At 38.5% G+C, this 23,554-nt stretch overlaps 1 protein-coding gene across 1 annotated transcript in view; it reads right to left on the bottom strand.

Annotated features, from left to right (window-relative positions):
- Positions 1-1,490: 1,490 nt before the first annotated feature.
- The window catches only part of SYT4 (synaptotagmin 4), a 128,786-nt gene continuing 106,722 nt past the window's right edge, over positions 1,491-23,554 (bottom strand). The window contains exon 4 of the mRNA XM_072413982.1: positions 1,491-1,660. Within this exon, the coding sequence (XP_072270083.1) occupies positions 1,491-1,660 (170 nt within the window). The remainder of the gene's footprint in view (positions 1,661-23,554) is intronic.

The following is a 23,554-nucleotide window of genomic DNA, read 5'->3' as shown; positions in this document are numbered from 1 at the left end:
GTTTTATTATGATATCATATAATTATAAAATATTTGTTTAATTATTTGATATCATATTAATAAAAAATATATATATATTTATATATCCCAATCCTTCTACGTACCCTCAGTTTCTTCCCCCTGTATATATATAAATGTGAATGTCAAAAAAGGAAAATTCAAAAAACTAAATGCTGAACACACTTCATAGTTTTCCTTTAAAGAACATTTGATTTAATATGTTTGCTAGTAGCCACAAAGTATATTATTCTTTATGTGCACAAAATGCTATTGCAAAACCAGACATATTCATGTTAAAGGCGCAGTTATGTAATTCTATTGAGCATAGATTAGAACTAGGAATAGATGTAATTACCATGTTGAATAAATACCAATGTATTGTGAATGGAAAATAATATTTTTTAAGGCTAATAGGCAAAGGTTGTGTGCATCATCACCAAAAAAGAATTGAGGCTGTAATTGCTGTCAAAGGTGCTTCAACTAGGTACTAAGCAAAGGCTCTAAATAATTATGTAAATGTGAAATCTCAGTTTTTTCTTTTTAATACATTTACAAAATTGCTTAAAATTTTGATTTCACTTTTTTGTTATGGGGTACTAAGCGAAGATTAATGAGAAAACAAAAGAATTTAAACAATTGAAGCATCAGGCTGACACATAACAAAATAAAAAAAGAGTAAAGGGGGTTTGAATACTTTCAGAAGCCACTGTAGGTTTGCAGGTATGATTGGCCAGTTAAACTTCCGTGTGCATCCTTGTTCTGGCCACAAGCCAACTTCAGGAGGTCCTACAGTTGAGGGACTAGATCTCTTCCTGAAATTTTAGTTCCTTATAAACGATATGGGGGAATTTGCTGATGTGTACATCATTGACCAATTTGATCAACTTTTTCAATGACACCAAAAACATTTGACTGGCTGATGGAAATGACAAAAACTGAAAACAGAAACGTACTGGAAGTAAAAGGCACTTTTGCAAAAATAATGCATAGGAGTGGAACTTTCAACTGCAAACACAGTTTGTAAAAAACGGAGAGAAAAATGAGTAGCGAGATGACCTAATAAATGTCACACTTACCTCCTCCTCCCCGCCTTTCTCCTACTCATGCAGGCAGTTGTGACCCCGGGCACACCTACTCTTTCAAGTTTATTAAGGATCCCTGACCAATCAGTCGATAACTTTTTAAAAGCCGTTGGTTATTTAGCTAGCTCAGACACAACGCTCAGCGTTCATGCAGCGTGTCTTCACTACTGCAGAGCCCCCTAGCTCTGCTGAGCATTTTCTATTCAGATGTTGTTTAATTGAATGTTTCAGCTCTGGTACTAACCCCTTGTTTCCCAGTTTGTTGGTTCCCTGTCTGTTTCCTTGTGCTGTTCTAGTGTTCACCTGTGTATTCAGTGATGCCCTTGTCTCTTGTCTCTTCCTGTGTTCCTCTATGATGACTCCATCTCCCCTTTCCCTCCAGTCTCTTCCTGTATCTCCATTGTTCCCCTATGACTTTGATGACCCCCATATGACCAGGGTCTTTTTTCTGGATTTCTGGTAACCGACTTCTGGCTTTTTTCCTGACCTTGCTTGCTTGCGGCCTGTCTCGATACCGGTCTGCTGATTCAGTACCACACAATTTTCTGCCCACCCGGGTGTTCCCAAAACACCACGACCTGCAGCAAAAAACAGGCTGGTACTTAGATTATGTGCCTTGGCCCTTCTTGCCATTGAGCAATCCATTGTCCCTCCATACTGGTTCCTTCTCGCCAAGTGTGACAATATTTCTGCTACCGATCCTTTCTTATCCAGCCACTGATACATTATCCTGTAAATAATATAGCTAAGCCATAAATATACTTGATCATTTGGTTTCTTTATCTGCAATTTCTTATTTGGTGACAGGGTTTCTTTAAGAGCTTTCACTAAGCCCACAAGATAACTTTTTCCTATGGAGGCCGGTTATTCCAACATCTTGAGGCTCTTGGACTTTAGTGGTAACTTGTATATATCGAATGCTACTTGATAGTACAGGTAAGATGCAGCTCTATGGGATTTCACAACATTAAAATTCTGTTTGTGACTTTGGTAAACGCCCCAGGAAAATTACAAGTGAGATTAAATAGAACGCTGACAGCATCTACAGACAGTGATGGATAACCTGCCATCTCCGAGACAGCTGGCTCTGTGTTAAGGTCAAATTTTGCACATAAAGGACAAAACAGAACATAGCAAGGAGAAGTGAAAATGTAAAGTGTCATATACTGCATCAACCAATTTGTGTTACATTGTCTGAACTGCAGCATACGCCTTCTTTTTTTTATTTTGATAAATAAGGGTATGCGTTGTTTATTAATATGATGTTTGAGCTTCTTGTTAAAGTTGTCCTTTACCGAGAAATGATGGAAAGTGCCATTGCCGAACTCATTCACATGAGGCTAATTGCCTGGATGCAAAGCTATTTTTTTTTGTTACAGTCACACACAGGAAGCCAGCATGCAGACAAGTGTGTGACAATTAGCTGAAGACCCGAGCTACATATTGATTCGGGGTCAAGTGATTCAGAAGGTATCGATGGAACAAAATTAGAACACCAGTTAGTAACGGCAACTTATACAATCTCTCAATAGTGGTCCTATTTAAAGCAGACCTATCACCACAATTTGTAAAATGTTAGTTAATCCTTTTATATAAGGAAAATATGTGCTTCTTTTTTTTTCTTCTTTAAATGCCTTTAAAAAAAAAAAAGCCAAACCCTCACTTCAGGCTTTACTGCTGCAGTGGTAAAGATTGAATGGGAGCGCAAAGTGATGTAAGTATCCCAGGAGGCTTTGGGCTGCTCCTTCTGCACATGCCTGAGATCAAAGGGGCTTTTCAGGCATTAAAAAAAAAGATGGCGATCTTGAGCTACACAGTGTGAGAACGGGTGAACTAGGCAAAAGGAGGAAGACTGCGGAAGAAGATGCCATGGCCTTCCTCTGCTCCAGGACGAAGAAGGATTCTAGGACATCACAGGACCGAATCCAGGACACCTCTGGAGGGATCAAGGGCTCTGCGGAAGTAAAGGTAAGTGACATTTTTTTAAAACGAGCCACTCACCAAATTTTTTTAATTCTATAAAAGACTGGTCATCCCTTTTATATAATAGAATAAATGAGTTTTATTTTTTTTTTAAACTTTTTAACCTTTTTTCTGTAAGGCCCCCTCCCTTTCCATCTTTACTGCTGGAGCAGTAAAACAGAAGACGAAAGCCACAGCCTCCTAGTATCCATACTTCACCTATTCCATGGGGCTCCTTCTGTGCATGCCCAAGATCCAGCATGCTATCAGAGGCTATCTACTAATGTTAAAAAATAAAAACAGTGATCCAACTCTGTGCAGTAAGACACTTTTTTTTGGGAACTGCAAGTTTGGGTGATGTGAAGTAGAAGCTACGTGTAAGAAGATGGCCACGATCATCGCCTGTCCAGCACCAGAAAGAAAAAAGATAGCGCAGGGTTCGCTGGGCTTGGTTTGTGGAGGATTCAAGGGCTTTTTATCGTCAAAATGTAAGTGATTTTTTTGAATGTTACTTTTTAAAGAGGCCTCTGGATTTTGCTTTAGTCCTGTTTTCCCATCTCTGAAACTTTTCATATTCAACTTTTTTTTAAATTCTGGTCATCCTTTGCAAAATGCCAGAGGTTCCTTAAAAATAAAAACTCCAGTCAATGCTTTCATTCAGTTGTATATTCATTAAACAAAGACAGGATAAGACGGGTGGAAGAATGTCCAATGTATACTGTAAGGAACGACTCAACGATATGAAATCATCCATCACGTCACAACACTAGTCGTGATCCCCCTAGAGCAGTGTTTCTTGGGCTTTTTTAACATGGGGGAATCCAATAAAATAACTTCTTCAGGGGACCTCTTCTATAATTAATATATTCACAGTACATTAGTGTTGTGGTCATTGGAAAGAATGTCACCCTTACAGATAGCCAAAATGATCATTGGTATCAGATATTCTGACTTGAGATTCGCTAACTGCCTTTTGCTGAAGGAACCTCTAGCAACCTCTGGAGGAACTTTGTTTAGGAGATCGTGTCCTAGATTGCCAACTGGTGCCAGGCTTAGCTTTATGCTTTTAACTGTTGTTGGAAAAAACTTCACTGTCAATAAAGTGGAGGAAGCAAAGCTCTACCATGATGGTCATCCCCAAATAGAGAAGAAGGCAAGGTATGTCATTAAAGGATACCAATGGGGAAAAGATCAGCTGAAGGTGATTCACAGGCTATACTGGTGACTAGTACTTTGACCTCTACCTGCCGTCCACAGTACAGTATTGGTATAAAGTGAACTTGTCATAAGAGAAATATAGGATCCAAGCAACTAGAATTTTCATGGAGGTCAGCAGTGGCAGCCTCCAGGCTTCCTCTGATAATGTACAGGGTTCAGAACCTGCTAACAATTGATGTGACCATCTTCAGTGTTATTAAATTAAAAACAGGTAAACTTCTCTTCTTGGATTGCATTGACGATATACATGTTTTATCTATGTTCATTTGTAAGTATACAAAACCAGTCAATCAGTCAGTAAAATAATATTGCATTAAATATATACATCATATATAAATTATTATATATATATATATCAACATACAAGTATTCAGAAAAAATTGCAATAGGCAAAATACATATATAGGAACTGAGCTAATAAATTCTGTCTTGTGATCCAGACACCCCTTGACACACCATAGTTAGGTCCTGGGACTTTACCGCAGAAGCAAAAAAGCTTGGTCGAAAACACAACTCAAACCTGACAATGTACACCAACAAGTCATCGGTTGTCTTTAACTTCCATTCAGTATGTGCACTGATTGGTTGCTACCCATTTGACCACTGCAAAACTAAATTTATTAGGCTTTTCATATGACTCCTAAGTGGGACAGAAGATAAATGTAAAACCTTATTTAAACCACATGAATTCCGTAATCTTCGATTTCCCCCTTTTGTCATTTGTGTCAACCATATTTTTAATTTTCTTTTATGGAATATAAATCAAAACAGCACAGCCTTTAGGAAAATGTGTTTACAGCAAAATCTGTGGGGTCTATTTTTAAAGCAGTGAACCTGATCTTCACCAAGCATTCTCTGGTGGAGAAATTTCCAAGTCCATGTGTTTTTAATAGTAGTGACTGATTCTTAATCAGAGAATGTTTGTCGAATGTATATTATTCAAATAATTCAAAGTAGAAATATTTCTAAATTCTGGGTTAAGAACTCAAACCTCTGTAGGAATTTTTTGCTTATTATGACACAAGAGAAGATCTTCCCAATGGGGACATTGATCAGCTATAAAATTCTCAGGGATGTTTTAACTTCCCTACGTCTAACCAAAACTTTAACAGTAAACTCAGAGAATTAAAAACAAATATTTAAAATGCCTCTTTTTCAACCCTATCATCTGCTGACTCAGGATTGAATGTTTGTTTTGTCCTAGAAATTATTTCTACAGAGGAATACTTACCTTAATTGAAGGCCATGATGATATCAGAGCTCTGTTCTTTTTTGCCCTTGTAACTGAGGCAGATAAATTATTATCATAATGCACCATGCAGGACCACTGGTGATCAATGGTGTTCCATTGTACTTGATGATTGGAGACCTGAAAGCTATTTCAAGCTGAGAGCAACTTCAAAAAACCCGTAGACCCAACTAGGATGGTTGGGGAGGAAAACTCCAGGACCTTGTATTAAGGTAAACAAAGCTCGTGTTCTCCTACAACCTAGATTAAGGAACCTTATCTTCATTCCTCAAGGGTCAAATACAGACCACATGTTGGTTCCCATGGCGCAACCGGCTGAGCTGTCCTGCAGTTGTCCATCCCACCAAGCTGTCCGTGCTTTCTGTCCCTGCCTGTCTGCCACACTTGCTAAGCTTGATTATCTGTGGGCAGTCTTTCACACCCTGATACAGCCTGGGAAGTAGGAGCTCCTTAAAAGAGCTTCAGCGGGAATGGTGGCTGGTGCTGTGACTTTGAACCAGCTTCTTAGCATTTAGGACACTTTTCTCCTTTGCAAGCTCCTATCCTGTATCTTGTTCTGATCTTCCACCTGATCACCTCTCTGCCACCTACCCTGACCTTCTGCCTGATCAACACCACCACCTTATCTGCCACTTACCTTGCCCTCCTGTTTAATAAAGCGACGTTGCCTTGTCTGCTCTTTGCCCTGACCTGCTGCCCAGTTACGAAACCCCTCCTTGTCTGCCACCTGCTGGACATTCTGCCTGCCTACTGTCACCACTTTGCCTTGCTTGTGTTTTGTGACCACGACTAACCTACACAGAAGCCTACTTTCATTGGTGCATCATCTAATGGGATGACTTGGGGGTCTTGACCTGGCAACACCTAACAACAAAGAGATTGGTAGTCACTAGGATTACTGGTCCATTACCCCTTGAGAGGTGCTCTGGCGAAAACCATGTGTTAATCAGATTTCACGCCCTGGGGAAATCCCTTGTTATCTGCCAGTAGGGAGACCATGACACACACATGCCTCCTAAAGGTAGTCCAGTGGGAAAGCAATACTTCTGGGATTGTTGATCCTTTGGGCCCCCCACTGTCTTACACCATTTCCTTCCTTTGACCTCAAGTCATTGTTGTATTGAAGCTGGTTGGGATCACAAGAAGGAGCTGTTAAGATCTGCAAGGAACCCAGAAGTCGTACATTCTTGGAAGTCACTCTCCCAGGGGAATTCAGCGGAACAGATTTTAGAATGAGGCAGCATTGAGCTGCATGGGTGACTACATAGTATGAAAACAAGATAGTCAAACTCTACTTCTCATATACTTGTCCTGCATGTATATTCTTGAAAGCTCTTTATTACATGACAAGTTCTCCCTCCTCTAAAAGTTTTCCCACTGCAATCTCATTAAGCAATAGTATAAGTAGCTGATAAATAAGCAGATGAAGGACATACAAGCAAAACCCAGCCTAAGTGACTTTCCTGATCTTCTGACAATGTTCAAATGAATAAAACTGTATCATAATTACCGGGGATGAATTAAAATGCTGAAAAATCAATCTAAATCAATTATCATAATTTAATTGGAAAACATAATTTAATTATCCACTCATCTTTAAAAAATGCAATGATAAATCACTTCTCTGGGAAATGGAATCTGATTAACCTATTACCGGGTAGATTATTGAGGAAATGAACAAAAAGAAATGTTGCTTATTTGCATAGAGGGAATTCTGACATTCATCGAGATTATTTGTATATTTTTGTTATCTGAAGTTACTTTGGGCACAATGGGCCTGACTTATGAAAGTTTTCCAAGACTGGAGAAGATGAACGATCATGGGAAAAACTGTGTGATCCAGTCAACCTAGAATGGATCTTTTTTAAACATGATTTGCTTTTAGATGGCAAATGTTTTCAATGCTGGTCCAGATCCACTTCAGGTTTGCTGGATCATCCAGGTTCTCCCATGATAGTCTATCTTCTCCAATCTTGGAGAGCTTTATTAAATCAGCTTCCCTGTGATTAATCCATTGCTTTTCCAGTGGAACCAATACATAAAAAGATAGCCGCAACTATAAATACATGGAATAAAAATATGAAAAATTAAAAATGTCTTGACCTCCTATTGGTTCACATGCATGTGAATCCTTAACTAATAAAATGCAAGACATCCCACCCAAGGTGTTTTCTTAACTACTTGGGCCGCTATCAGAAGAACTAGAAGGTCCATTAACATGCAGACTCATTGTTTTGCTAATAATAAACTGTGTGCTACTTATCATTAAAATACAATAGTGGCCAAGCTAAGGATATTCATATAGTTAGGTATTCATAAGGTGCATGAAAATGGACAATCCTCTTTATTTAAAGTCCAATAATCTGCAATGGAAAGTTTCTAAAACAAGATTGTTACGAAAAATACCTAAACTGTTATTTCTAAAGCTTCCTGTGGTGCATTGGTAAAGTATACCATGCTATACCAAATTGGCTTTACAGTTCCACATTTACTTTTTGGTTTAGCTCCAAGCGTTCCCTCCCCCCGTGACTTAGTAGTCAACATTCTAAACTCCAATGCAAGTGTATACAGCAGATAAACAGGAAGCGAGAAAAGCAGAGCTGAGGCTCAGTGAATGACTTTACTACTTCTCCTACGCACTTTGAGGATGAATTTCTTCACAGTGCTTGCAGATATTTAGTTTACTTTAAACACTTTAGCCTAAAAAATTGTCAAAAATACATTGCCAAACAAAGAATTTATATGCATTAAATCCTAGAATCCTTAATTCACTCCTTTTCTGGAGGATCATTTATAGTGCATCTAGTATCAGATATATTCTACAAGTTAATTTAGTTTATTTGTCTAGTGATGGTGTAGTAAAGAACACAGCTTTATAATCATCAATAAAGGAAATCTATTACCCTAAAGAGGACAACTAAAATGAATGGATGGACATAGGAATATGGGTCTAATGGGTCTTCCAAATGAAGTACAGCTGGGAGATTTATTTGTATTACTTTCAAGGGGAACAGCAGGGACCACCAGTGCAGTGAGCCTGAAGTCTCTTTATGGAGAAATTGGCAGCCTCCAGACATACCTGCTCTAATTTAGTTGTCTTTTTAAATGTTCTAGGATGGGAACCTTTATAACCTAGAAATGGAGACATAAGTGCCTTGACAAGGGATAGTCCTTTTGCCATGAATTTGCAAATTATTGCAACAAAAACATAAATGCAAATTGTGTTGAGTCTGCAAAGTGTGTGTGCTAGAAAACACCTATGTTGTGTTTATTGTGTAAAGAACCTTTTCCATCTAAATGTGGCTTTACCAGGATGGCTCCTTTTTATGTATTTCCTTGTGTTTTAAGCTGGTTGCCTGGACTTTTGATTAAAAATTCTTCTTCTTTGGGATTAAGTGGCTATAAAAGCCAGTATAAGTTCCTGATGTTTGCTTGAGATAAGGAGACACATTGGATATATGGCAAAATATCTTCAAGAACAACTAAATGTGTTATTGTCTATATTCCAATTTAATATACATACCTCCTATTGTGTTACTTCCCCCACCTCCTAGATTGTAAGCTCTTCGGGGCAGGGTCCTCTTCTCCTCATATGCCACTGTCTGTATTTTGCAAACCCTATTTAATGTACAGCGCTGCATAATATGTTGGCGCTATATAAATTCTGTTTAATATTATTATTATTATTATTATTATTAATAATAATAATAATAATAATAATAATAAAATTATTATTATCTTCCTACTTTCCATGATTTGGAGGGACTGCCCCTCTTTTACAACTAACTCCCTCTTCCCTTCTTTGGGTATATAGTTTACATTTTGTGTCTATATATACAACTGTAACAAAAATATATTATTTATGCATTAAACAAAGTGTTATTTTGTGGTTGGCCCAACCAATTGCACACACTGTGCACATGCATGTGCATGTGTGTGCACACACATAGCATTAATGTATGCATTCCTTATCTGATACAATGTTCAAACATAGCCTACTAACTAGTCTCCAGCCTTGTATGCACCCGATCGGACTTGTGACTTAGATTACTTGTGGCAACTTGGATTGTACCCTGACTGTTCTTTTGGATTGCCCTTCTCTTACCTATGCATGGGGTCTTTATTATCGTTGAGGACGACTTTTAAATGTCTCATGTCTTGCACCTTATCTACCTGCCTATGACCTATCCTGTCTTTAAACAAATACACAAAATCTGAGGAATTACTTCTGCAACTGGGATTTTTAAGGCCAATGAATATTGATTAAAATAATATAAATTCAAACCAAAATTTTATTTAACATTAAAACAGACATCAATTAAATCTTTTAAAAATGTGAAGCAAATATTGTCAGACATTCCTGCTCGGGAACCTTAACAAAAATGTTACCCTGTTGGTTCGACGCGTTTCACAGAGTGCATCCGCTTCTTCAGGAACAGAAAGGACAGGACAAGAACATCTGAAAGATCTGAAAAGAATATCTGAAAAATCTATCCTGTCTTTAATCTTCTTTCCTGTACCCAGACCCACTTATGCCATCCGGAAATCCAAAGCTTACCCTTATCCACATCAGGACCACCAGGGCCACATTGGCAAGAGAGGCTTCACGAAATCCACAAGGTTCACGACATTTAAAGGTCAATCTTGAATAGGTTGATCTGTTGATCACTATTAAAGAGGACACAGCTGCTGCAAGTTTATAATAAAATACCAAAATGCAAATGTTCATCAGAAAAGCCTGACAAGAGGAATTTGTTTCTTAATTTCTTCCACTGGGAAACTGTGCTCCATCTCTGTGAGCTTCCTGAGATTTTAATTGTGTTCCCTTTCTCATTAAATCCCAATTTACTAACCTAGATTACAGCAAACCTTGTGGAACCAGACAGAACATTAAATTCCTGTCAAATGAAGTCTAAATGTTTTGTAGCATGTTTAATTCTCGAAGAATGCAGAATGAGAAAGTTGCCTGGAAGAGTCACAATAAAAATGTCCTCACTGCATGGCGGAATAGCTTCTCATGTCACAACATATTGCACAAACAGCCACACATGTCATGGAATGCAAAGATCCTACATGGCAAGATATTAATTGAATCGATTGTTTAAATTTCTTTCCAATACATAATAAATGAAAATGTCTTGAGATTGCAAATTTCCATTAAGCAAATCCACTCTGAAATGATCCAGGTTTTTTTCATTATTAGGGATGAGATCAACTTGAGATTGTCACAACTTGAGATTTCTGGTGCCTTCCGTTGCCAAGTGTTGACTACAATTCAGCTAAGTGTGCTAATTTTATTTCCCATACATGTTCCTCATGCAAGGAAACCACTGCCTCTTCAGGGAAGGTAGATATAGCTTCTCCTGGTGGCAGCCACAAGCAGCTGCTTGGGGTCCTTCTAACCAGAAGTCGATCTAAACTTGCCCTTAAGCACGTGCAGTACCGGTTCCTTTAGACATAGCAGGAGACTCTACTAATACCCCACCAACTAGCTGTGTAGGTTTTGCAAATACAATATGCCACCTACAGGGGTATGTAATTTATTTTAAAGCAGACTTTTCTTCCCATATCTGGCCAGATTTTGGCACCCATGGATTGAATGGCCATCTAACAATATCTGGAGATATCTACAATCTTTTGACCATTGACAGGTCTTCATAGGGGTCAATTGACTCTTAACAAATAACTGTACCCAATGCCTGTTATTGGCCACTGGAATCTGCTGGGGTAGAAAATGTTAGGCATTATAATAATTGTGAACTGGTAATCTGCACATTGAATCTGATGGCATTGTCATGACATTTTTGTCTTGATGGATTGTGGCTTGGACAGAGTATGAAAGATTCAAATTGCACTGTTTCAATTGAATGTTTGTGAGATTCCCTTGGCCAGGGGTGTCCAAACATTTGCAAAGAGGGACAGATATGGTAAGGGGAAAATGTGTGAGGGCCAACCACCAACCAGGGTTAGTGTGATCATGGTTTGCGCGGGTCCCGCACAGCACACGCCCACCAGGCTGATGTGAGAGATGCCCTGAGCACAGAGTCCGGTGTCAGTGCAGGCTCTGTGCAGAGCACGTTCTTGGAATCTGTCACGGTGCCTTCCATGACTGAGGTTAGAAGATCTGTGAGACAAGCTGCACGTGGGGTTATCTGTCAGTCTCTTTGTGTTTACTTATTTCTGTGTTGTTGTTTGTAATGACCACACCCCTTGTATCACCTGCAGCTGGTGGTCATTACTGCTCCTCCATTTAGTCTGGCCTCACACTTCATGCTATGCGGTTAATATTCACTTCTGGGATGTGAAGAGCTGGTGTGTTGTCCTCTTCAGGGTTCCTGCTCCTCCATTTGCTATTTAAGATGATAAGTTGAACTGATTTTGGTGTTTTGTTGTTTTATTGTTGTTACTAGGCCTCAGGGAGACACTGGTTCTTTCATCAGGGAAGGAACCACTAGTCTCAAGCCCAGTCACTACTCCTAGGGCTCTAGGGCCTAGGCTCCAGTGTATGAATATTCCCACCATCAGGGGATATTCATACTGACAGGAGTCAGAACTAGGTTAGGGTGTCCCTAGGGTGTGACCGTTTCCTTCTCCCTAGCCTTTGAAGGCCTAGTCCCTTGTTATTATCCTTCTGTTTTCCTCCCCTCCCCCATTATCCGTGACAGAATCAGTGGGCTTGGTCCGTGTGGGTCAGGCACAGCACAAGCCCACTATAATGACATAGGGAATTCCTTGTACACACATGGGTACTCCCTTCCTGATGATATACTCGCGAGTAGGGTGCCGATAATTACAAGGCGGTTGATCAACTGTAATGAAATATAAAATAGCTTTTTTGTATGCATGTATTTTATACTGTGGTCAACAGTGCTGGCACCCTGCATAAAATTGATTTTTTGACAGAGGCAGTGGACCAGTGGAAATCTGAACACGGGCCACAATTGGCCCCTGGGCCAGACTTTGGACATGCCTGCCCTAAGCAGAATGATGTTTGGTTGACAATCTGATTATTTTCCAACTGAACACTACAACTTTTCATTAGATGTGCCTCCACTGTGTATGGGAAACTTGGAAGTCAAGTAAGAGTCCACAGCTCCATTCTACCCTAAGGCATCCTACGTCTATTCCACCCAATATAACACAACAAACATTATTTGAAATGTTAATCCCTGAACAAGATGAGAATCTTGTGTGTACCAGTATACATTTTTAACAATAACCTCAGGATTAAGAATAACCAAAGACCTTGAGATCCTTCTTCATTGTTCTCCTCCTCAACCCATGATTGTTATTCTCAACCCTTAGCAGAATTCACAGGTGAACATGGAGTTGTGGCAATGGCAATTGTTATAAAATAATAAACAAAATACTCCTATATTATAAAATTCACCGCTTTTTAATAAATTTGTTGAAGGCTAAAAATGTACATTTTGTTAATGTCATATTGTCTAAAAGCCATGATGCAACACAGTAATACATGGACTCTTTTTTAGCATGAACTAAAACGTGATATACTGTACAGCTAATGAGCCGATAGGTATAAATTACAACTGCTTTGGCTCCTTGTAATAAATTTACTTTGACCATTTTTTTGCAAGTGGTTCTATGATTCATTGTGACATCAGATTTTAAAATTCATGTATAAGGCCATTTTTCTAATGGTCTATAATTCTTTGTGTGAGCGTTAATCAAAAGTGTAAATGTAGAACACTGCACTGATTTAATGTAAATATAATTCACAATCTTGCTAGTAGTGGCATGAACATTTAACTTTAAAGGGGGGTGGGGGGTCAGTTTTAGAATGTATTTGGTCTGACGTATGAAGGATCTGAACTGGGATATATATGAGTCTACTGATGAATATTTATATTTCTTCTGGATTGTTCTTGTGCTGCTTTTGTGTCCCTTTTGTCTAAACAGCAGCTTTAAGAACTGAAAGCATGGAGCAGGAATGGTAAAGCTTCATGGTGCTACCACTAGGGAGCCATCTAAGAGCTAATCTTTTTAGAAATTAAATGCACAAATATGGAATACTAAATACAAGTATTGTGGATGTATATGTGGATTTGTGTATACAGTCTAGTCTGTGCCCTTGTGTCTTCCTTCCCACACTTGTTCGGGTGGGAGTGACTTGAGAAAAAAAGTTGTGGTTGGTATGCCGGGATGGGTCATTAGAAAAAATGCAGCTGGAAATGTACAAAAGAGAATATCATAGTAACAAATGCATGGTTTTACCAGTATAATGTAATAAGAAAGTTTGGCCAATAAAAGCTAGTGCTGGTCATGTAACAATCTGATTGTCATGCTGTGAGAGATGGAACCACTTGGGGATGTTGTGTATTACCCAGTGGTAGTATGGGCCCTAAAAAGGGCCAAAGTGCAGAGTCTAATGTCAGCCTTGTCCTCTTCAGAGCCTCTAGAAGTTGTTTCTCTGTAGACTGATAATAGGTTGCAATTCTTGGGCAGTGGGTGGGCAGATTAGAGTGAAGTAACAAATCAGTGAGCAAGAGAGTAGTCAATAAAAGCTGGGGTTGAGGCAGGCAGAAAACAGGCTAGGTCAAAAACAGAGCCAAAGATTAGTAACAGAAAGCAACTGAAAGACACAAGTGACACAGGGGTCACCAAAGACACAGGGGAAACTCAGGAGACACAGGAGTGACACAGGGGTCACCAAAGACACAGGGGAAACTCAGGAGACACAGGAGGCTCAGGTGACACAGGGGTCACCAAAGACACAGAAAAAGGCTTGTGAAGAAGCTTTGGGGACACTGGGACCTCAAGACGGGAGCTGCACAAGGGAACTGGCAGGAAAACAGCAGACTGGACAATAAGGACTAAGAACAGGAGCTGGACTGGGAAACACTGAATCAGACAACAAGCAAATAGGAAATGCTCAGCAGAGCTAGGGGAGCTCAGCAGTAGTCTGGACACATGTTGCTCGTTGCTCGAGTGTTGTGTCTGAGCCAGCTAAAGGTTATACAAGGCTATTAGAAGGCTATTTCCTGACTGGCTATCAGGAGAGGACGCGTTGCTTTAGTGTGGAGGAGGTAAGTGTGACACTGACTGGGTAAAATTGTTGTATAATTATAAGCTACAGATATCATAGAACCAATGCTAATATTTTCTGAATACGCCAAAAAAAAAAAAAACACCAGCTTCTTGCTGCCTGACTATTCCTAATATGAAAATGGGCTGTTTCTGGGGTAAACCGAGTCGTGTGATCTTGCTGATGGAACTGTTGCTGTTTTGGACCATTGTTCGCATCCAATAAAGATAAGTACTAACGTTTAATTAAGGACCACCTGAGTGGTTTGTGTAGTCCTTTAACCCTTCTTCAAACTCGGAGTTCCACAAATACTTCCACCTTGTTACAATGCATAAGTAGGAATGAAAAATGATTTCTGCAAAGTTAATTTTTTATATAGATCACATTTTGAAAGTGGAGACATTTTTGCTATTTTATTAATTCAACTTGTCCACTTTACAGGATAATTGTAAAGCCCCTGAACATGGTATTGCCAGTCAGAGGTCAGATCGGCCTTTGGGAACAAAAGAAACTGATCACCAGGTGAAAACATTTTTGAAGAACAACATTTTCCATAGCCAGTACATCCTATAGATAGGCTTTTATACCCTTTCATATGTCTTTTGAACAATTACATGTGTAACAATAGAAGAATAACATGCCTTTCATTTGAACATTTGCCCTAAAGCTGGTCCTCTTAACTCAGCAAGTTGGGTGGTGCCGAAGAAGTGATTCCATTTCCAGAACAGAATACATTTCTGAATAACAGAATAAATTTCTTTTATATGAAAGTAAAAGTCGGCCACCAATTTCTTCCAAGACATGTAGTCCCCTTTGTTCTGTGACTCTTAAATTAACCAGGGACATAAAATTCCATCTAATCTCATTTTCTCCACACAATGTGAATTTTTAACAAACTCATTTGTTTCACGGCCCTAACTTTTAATTTTACCAGATTCGTCTTTCTGAAACATTCCATAAAGTTAAAACAGCCTTAATCCCCCAGGATAAAAAGTGATTTACATTCATCTGCATAGAGTTTGCACAGATTAGTCGCTAATCCTATGCACATGACTGCTGCATATATATGTATTTTTTGCATAAAAGCTGCATAGGCACTTTTCCAAATCTAATTTTCATAAGTAAAGAGTGAAGGCCTGAAAAGCAATTCATAGAATCCTGATAATATGAGAGTTTGCCTTGAAAAAGGAGTAAAAGTGTAAGTATACCTTTGCTTTGTCTGAGCTTTAAAATGAACCTAGAATCAGCAAATAAATTTTGCAAATTCAGCTGTCTTTCTTATGTTTTGTCATTGGCATTTTTGGGAAGTTTTTCCTTTATTTTTTGCAGTCCTCTAGTTTAAATTCATAGTTGTTTGTCATTGCTATGAGGAAGCAAGGAATACAGAAAATTGTTGCCATCTACTTACCTTAATTTTCTTACCTGGCCTTCTCTTGTAATGGCAATGGGTCAGTTCTACTCTTTGAAATGTTAAAAAAACAGCCCTCTATAAATTTGTGGTACCCCCTACTGCCCCCGCCACCATTTCCACTCCCATGAACCTTTTTCTACCTTGGTTAGGAATATCCCCAGCAGGGTCCCTGCCATTTACCAATTGGGTTTAAGTCACCAAGCTGGAAAATTCTGCTGATGGGCTACATCTTACTGTATGCTGAATGCCTTTGGGGTGCTGATATGATGGCTATGTGGGACTAACGGCAATATACCAGGGGAGTAATTGCTCTTATTCAACTACTATATTGCTGCAAGTCTGATTGGGAAAGAAAAAGCTTGGAAAATGCTTCTTCCTTCCAGCAAAAGATTCATGGCATCAATTTAGTGTTACCACTCCACCTGCAGATCGACTGTTAAGCAACCTGAAGCATCCCCAGCCTTCCATTTAGCAGTAGAGTTCCCCCTATTCTCGGCATCCCCTGCGCAGTAACTGAGGCTGTGCACAGCTGAGAGGGATTCCGGAGTGTGTACTGCAGCCAATGAGCAGATTGTTTCCTGAGTTTATCCCTGTGGTTCCATTACTCTGCCAGCTTGATCTCTATTTTGCTTCTGTGGATTTTACTTGGACTTGACTTTGACTCTGCTTGCCACGAGCCCTAACCTAAGCATGTTACCAGACCTTGCCTTATCTCCCCCTGCCCCAACCCCAGCCTTTTACCTGACCTTGCCTTGCTATCTGTCTGCCCTGACCTCATGCCTTCTTAACTACCTCCTCGTCTTGACTTGCGGTGTTCCTGCTCGACAGCCATTCCTTCACTGAAGTCATCTGATCCCTGTCACCCTCTGGTGGGGAAAGCCTTGGGGCCACCACCTGGTGACCTCCTTGAGGCAAAGTGGGTTAGCTGGCGAAGACCAGGGGGTCACACAGGGGGTAGATTAATCTCATGTCATCTGCCAGGGGGAGGCGACCCATAACACCTAGCCTAGGCAACATCACTGACGGGTTCATGGATTTGTTTTATATACAGAAGTATATAAACGAGCAGACTTGTAAAGAAAATTAATACTAATCTTAGTAGGTAAAAAAGTCTGCTTGGAGCTAACAAAGAGCTGAATACTCTTTACCCTCCTCTATATGACAGTGTTAGGTGATTGGGCAGCCAAATGCCATCCAACAGCTCTATAAAAAGTTTAGGTTAATGAGGCCATGTCCCTCAATTATGGGATCAGGCCACTATTCTAAGAAGAGATGGGTTCTGGTATAAAACAAATAAGGGGGGGGGGACATGCTTGCTTGCCCACATTTTTGGCCACTCCTAATCTCCATAAAGAAGAAAAGTTTATTAAGGGTAACCTATGTCGTTTGTCCCCACAGGACCCACCAACAATTTTGGTATCCAGGACCTTTGCAAATAACTCAGTTAAGTGAAAGTCATACTTGTCAATACAAATGGGTTAAATAAGTGGCAATATTGAATATATGCATGAGATTTGGCGAAAATTCAATTGGACAAATTGAGTAGAATTTCAACTATACCTAACTTCTCTGCTCACCTCTATATCTCTCACTTTAGTAGTCTAGAAGTTATTTTACATTTTTAGTGTCCCCTGTTACCCTGGCTAACAAAAATCTGCATATTCTCTAGAGCTACGGTGTCTAATTGTAAAACAGAAAAAACCTAGCGGATTTAAATTCAATATGGAGAATCCCATTAAGGTATCCCAGCATGCACAACTGTTTCATCTCTTTCCTTGCTCGGAAGTTTTACCCCCGACCTTCCCATTCATCTTGCTAGTTTCAGGTGTCATCACATTTCCTATGCACTTTTTTGTAGCGATTCACTTTATCATCCAAGTGATGGAGGCAAGATTTTATTTGAACTATGGATCCTTGCATTTTTCTATCACAAATCTGCCACATAAAGGTCATTTCTGTATACAGCACTTAATGGAAAAGGAAAAATAAAGAATGAAAATGGTATTCTGGCTGCAGGCTGGGTAAGACGGACGAATAAAAGTCTTGCCTGTAGAGGTTTAAGAATTATTCTATGGAGGGATGTTGGATATTGTTCTTCCCTATGGCGCATGATATTAGCTCATCTTAAAGGAACACTCCAGTCCACTATTTTGCTTTTAAAGTAATGTACAAAAACATTACAGAATAATATTACTAGAGGCACAAATGAATTAAGTCTGTATCCAATAGAATTGTTGTTTTCAATTTCTTTATTCAATTAAAAATATAAAATTTAGGGAAACGCAATTAAAGAGAAATAACATGACCAATACATAAAATAAACCAAAAGCGTAAAAGAAAAATAAGTAGTTCTATTTGTTACCATAGTTACTGTTCAACAAATGGTTTGTTTGCTCAAGGAAAAGAAGCATAAAAATATAGCTACTATATTTTTCCCATGGGAAGAAATGGGCTCAAAAATTATACAAATTGTGGTTTTAAATAAATAAATAAATATATATATATATATATATATATATATATATATATATATATATATATATTTTTTTTTTTTGATTATGGTAAAGATAACATAAATGTTATCATATAAATAAATATTAAACAATAGTTAATTTAATCAGGCAACTATAAACTATTGCACATGGATATTCTGAATTTTCATCTCCATCCAGTGAGTGGAATGCTTAACTACCTTTCAGATTGTGTCCAGGCTCTTCTTTGCACCTTTGTTGGAAAAAAACAACCTGGTGTTCACAAAGCTTTGTAGCTCAAGCTGAAATACACATACATGATTAGGTCAGAACAACAACCTATGTGTTTATAACTCTGCAGGAGATTCTAAAAGACTTTTGTTGGGTTCATAGTTATATTTGACACCCAAAGCAAATATATTAAATAATCCTTGCTTAGCGTGATTTCCCAAAGATCCATGGTGAAACATGCCATTAACGGATACTGGATAAATATGGTGCCAATGCCTCAATATCATTTAGAAGAAAGGAAAATACAAAACAATGGTATTTTTTTAACCACCCAAAAGTACTAAAACATAAAGAAAATTCTATAAAACTTAATAATTTATTTACAGTATAGCTTTATATATTTAAAAACAAACAGACAACCCATCACGCTATTATAGCCAAAATAGTATTCAATACACGTGCCTTCTGGTCAATTCTGACTATTAGTGGAGGCCTCTTTAAACAGAGGAGCTCTAAAAAAATCTGTAGAATGTTGTAGGTCAAATAGTGGGGTTGCATTTGTGTTAACCAACGCGTTTCATAGCTGAGGACAGTGCTGCTTCTTCAGGAGTAACTGAGATACATGTACACTGTAAAATATTAGGAAATTATAAAAATAACATTGTACACCTAGGTATGTCAAATGTATTACCCAACTTCACATAGAACAAATACTTACATTTAATACATGTATTGTATAACAGACAGTGTATAGCGTTATTCCCTTGTATAAGCCTAATATCTTTATGACCAAGCATGTGAAATGTGTCATACTTATTTTTGCTCATTCCACCAATTTTTAGCCTGTTTTTGTTCTTGAAATGTATTATACATTCCCAGATGGAGTTCCAAGGGGATGAAGCTAAGTTCCCAAGGAGCCGCAAGGTGGTTTTCCATACCTGGAGTTCTTATATTGATCTCAATATCAGTTCTGTCTTGGAGCTTTGCATTACCCAACATCCACCATGAGACCTTACATGGGGACATTAAAAGATATTTGGTAATGTAAAGAGAAAATAATGTAAAGAGAAAATAAATACAAGAACAATAAAAAATAGAACCACTCAGTAGAAAGTGATAATTGATCAAATGTCTAAAATTGTGAAATTGATGACCTTTATGTTCTTTGTTTCAGAAACAGCCTATCTATGAGCTAACTTCAGCTTCTCCTACACATATGGGGCTCTATTTATAAAACAGACATTCAGACATTCCCTCAAACATTTACTGGTTGGAATCTTTGAGGTCCAAGTGTTTCAATGGCAGTAATTGATTCCCACGAGAGAAAGTTTTAGGGAATGTCTGATTCCCTGTTTTATAATAAGAGCCCATCGAATCTATAAATAGTCCCAAGAGCAGGGTCATAAAAAAACCATTGCAGAGAAACCACGCCAACCCTTATTTTGTCACCTATGAAAAAACAATTTTGGTAATCTGGGAAGTCACACCCATATGAGCATGCTAGGTATCCTATTTCAAAAACATGGGAAAAAAATTAAGTTGGCTCTTTTGAGGATATACGGATATGCAATTTGTCTTTTAAATATATCTCTAATAATAATAGGCTTTTTACTCAGAAAAGTGAATTATCCCCTTGTATGTGCTATTTCACTGGTAAATGAGATTTCAACTATTTATTCATGTGTGAAGGAAAATCCTGTTTTTTTTTTTTTTAGATTTCTTGCACGTGATTGGGTATTCTTTTCTTTTCCAAAAATTTAGCACGTATACATCAACAAGTAAAATATCCCTTGGACAAGAACACTTCAATGTGTGAAGTGGAAAGCATATATTCCTAAAATCAACCCATCCTAACTAAATTTTAAAAACAAGCTCTCGTTAACCAGTGGAGTAATAAACCCCCAAACTTTACAGCAGTGCAGCTTCCCCATGTCAGCAGTTACTTCCTAATTCTGATGTGAATATGGATGGGGAGCAAAGAAAGCCTAGACCTGATTTGTGTGAGTTATTAGATTTTATTATAAAGGTTGAGAATGAATTGTCCTATAATGCCTTCAGCTACAGAGGTAAGTAAGAATATTTTGTAAATAATTAACATTTAAAAAAAAACTAATGCTTGATTCCTAAACTCCCTCTTTATTTAAATTAGGCATTAAACATCAAAGAGCTTTACTCCAATAAAAATAATATATAATAATGAAGAATAAAATAAAAATAATGTATAAAATAATATATATAATTAATGTAGAAAAAAACATATCTCTGCTAAAAATAGTTTTTGCTTTCTTTTTCATAAAAACCTTATTTCCTAAAAAAAAATCATAAAATACATTTTGTGCAGACTTGTAAAACATCAGGATATGACTTTAAACAAACCTCTTCGCCTGTATGTAATTGAGGCTTTAATGAAAATACGATTTTGTTCATTATATATATTGGGGAATCAGCACATAACACTCATTAGAATATAGCAGTACTCACATTCCTGCCCGCGTTACAGAAACACCCATCCACTTAGAACTTCTCATGTGAGTTAATGATGCGTTTTTAATGGCCCATTGTAATGTGATGGAAACCGATCTTGCAATATTTTAAACACTTCTCCAGCGCAACCTTTTCATCTTGCAATTTTGCTACGTTCTCTTCTTTCGCTCTGTTATTTTGCTGAAGGGCCCGAAGGTAATGTGCTGTTCAGCTGTTATCCAGGGCTGGTAAGAGGGTCAGGCCTGCTCATGCGAGAGGGAGCTGCGTGCTGTACGCTTCCAGGAATCTGTCGGCCTTAGTGGTAATTTACCTCGGGCTGGTAAAAAGGATTTTTTTTTGTTTACTGGAAATGTATAAACTTTTTAAAAGATTTTTCCGAGAATTGAGATCACTCACAGTAAACAGTATAGTCCAAAATCAGCATTTCCTATCTGTAACCTGGAGGAACCCTTGGTAAAAATGTTCAGATCTCAAAGAGTCATACTTAAAACTATTATATTTTCAGGTCATGGAAAATAACTGTAATCCAAAAGTTGTAGATATAAGGCTAAATATCAAAATGTGGAAAGTATTAAGTGCATCATTTTTTGACTTTTTGCCCCCCACTTTATGTAACAAAATTGTTTTTAGCAATAATAATTTTAAGATGAAAAGAATCCCAACAATGACCTGTGAGGTAATGCAGACCAGCAAAAGGGAGCAAAAGGGCTCCTTTGGTGGGCAGTGGGTAAAGTGGCCCCTTTATGTTAGAAGTCGGTGGGCAAAGGATCCCCTTTTATTGGTGATTAATGGGAGAAGGGAGCTCTTATATTGGAGGTCAATAAGAAAAGAAACACCCTAAATTGATGGTTGGTTTGGAGAAGGCTCCATTCATTTATTGGGGGTCACTAGGATAAGGGCTACATTGGTAAAAACTAGAAATGGCTTCAAGTTCAGACAAACGTAAGGTTTGTGGTCGACTCTAAGGGTCTGAAAACTCTGCAAACTGCTTTAGATATTTGCTTACTATAAACTTTATAGCTGTAGCCTATTGTAAGAACCAATATACCAGCCAGTTGGTACCTTGCAAACCACATTTAGAACAGTGAGTGTTGGGGCAATAGCCAAAAGAAATGCTGCCAGCTCCCAGTCTGTGCCTAATATACAGAGAAGGACAACTTTACATATGTGGCAGGAGTGGACATAGGGAGGAGCAAAGTGTGCTGCTGGGGTCCTGCACTATCTTCAGCCAACAAGAGCTCCCATAGGGATCCCAAACCAGTTTAAAAGGAGGGCCCCAAGCCAGTTCAGTAGGGGTTCACTGTTGGCTATGTCCACCATCCACCAGTGGCCAATAGATAAAGAATCATCTTATATTGGGGTGAGTGAGAAAAGAGTTTACTTACATAGGTTTAAGTGAGGAAAGGGCTTTTTACATTTCCAGGCATTAGAAGATTTACCTCCCTACTTTGGCGATTAATGGGAGAAGTACCCTCTTACATTGGTGCTCAGTGGGATAAGTACCCTCTATAATGGTTGACAATAGAAGAAATAGCCCATTACCCTGGTGATCAGTTGGAAACATGCCCCTTTACACTGGTGTTAGCAGAAATGTTAGCCTGGTTTACCGCTAATCAGAGAGAGAAGTATCCATTTATATTTGTAAAAATTGGTAGAATGTGCCTCTTACATTTTTGAACAGGGGAGCAGGGAACTGGAATGCTTTGAACTTGGTGGCCTTAACTTCATATTTGCCAATGCACCATTTTGTTTAAAACCTTCCTTGTGTGTAAGGGTTTATTCTGCAGTGCAATATATGTAGTAGAAGTTTGGAGCTTAGATAGTTTTGCATTAGGAACCACTCTTATCAGAGGTGGAATGGGACTTCACTTCAACCGTGTACAGTATATAACAGTGACCTCTGTTTTCAAAACAGACTGAAACTCAAAAAACAAAAAGTCACCAGCTAGTAGTACTAACCGACAAAAGAGAATTACAATGGCCAAAGAGGATCACCATCTTCAATGAAGTCCACCATGGAGCTGGTGGCAAAGATGGCACCTTCCAAGGATGTAGCAATGACAAGTCCTGGGCCTGTGATGTCTGCAGGATGGCTGCACATGGGTAAGTATGTTCTATGGGCAAATATGCTGTCCATACTTGCTGATTATAGCAGAATATCACCAACCACAGAGTTTAGTTCTACATTAACCTTGAGCTGTTCAAACAGATCACTATTGATATAAACCAATCCAACTCTAATACAGAAAATACATCAAGTGGTAAAATTTGCTGTTTATATTTAGACATATTTTGTGACATATGCCAAAGGCATTTCCTGGAGTGGGCGCTGTATGCTAGAATATCTTCTCTATTGTCAATCTCTTACCGTCTAGTGCAACAAGGGCGTTCCATCAGCTC

This window comes from Pyxicephalus adspersus, chromosome 6, assembly GCF_032062135.1.
Source record: "Pyxicephalus adspersus chromosome 6, UCB_Pads_2.0, whole genome shotgun sequence".
Taxonomy (NCBI): domain Eukaryota; kingdom Metazoa; phylum Chordata; class Amphibia; order Anura; family Pyxicephalidae; genus Pyxicephalus; species Pyxicephalus adspersus.
Note: the sequence above shows the minus strand (reverse complement) of the source record. Positions and strands in the feature narration are given on the sequence as shown.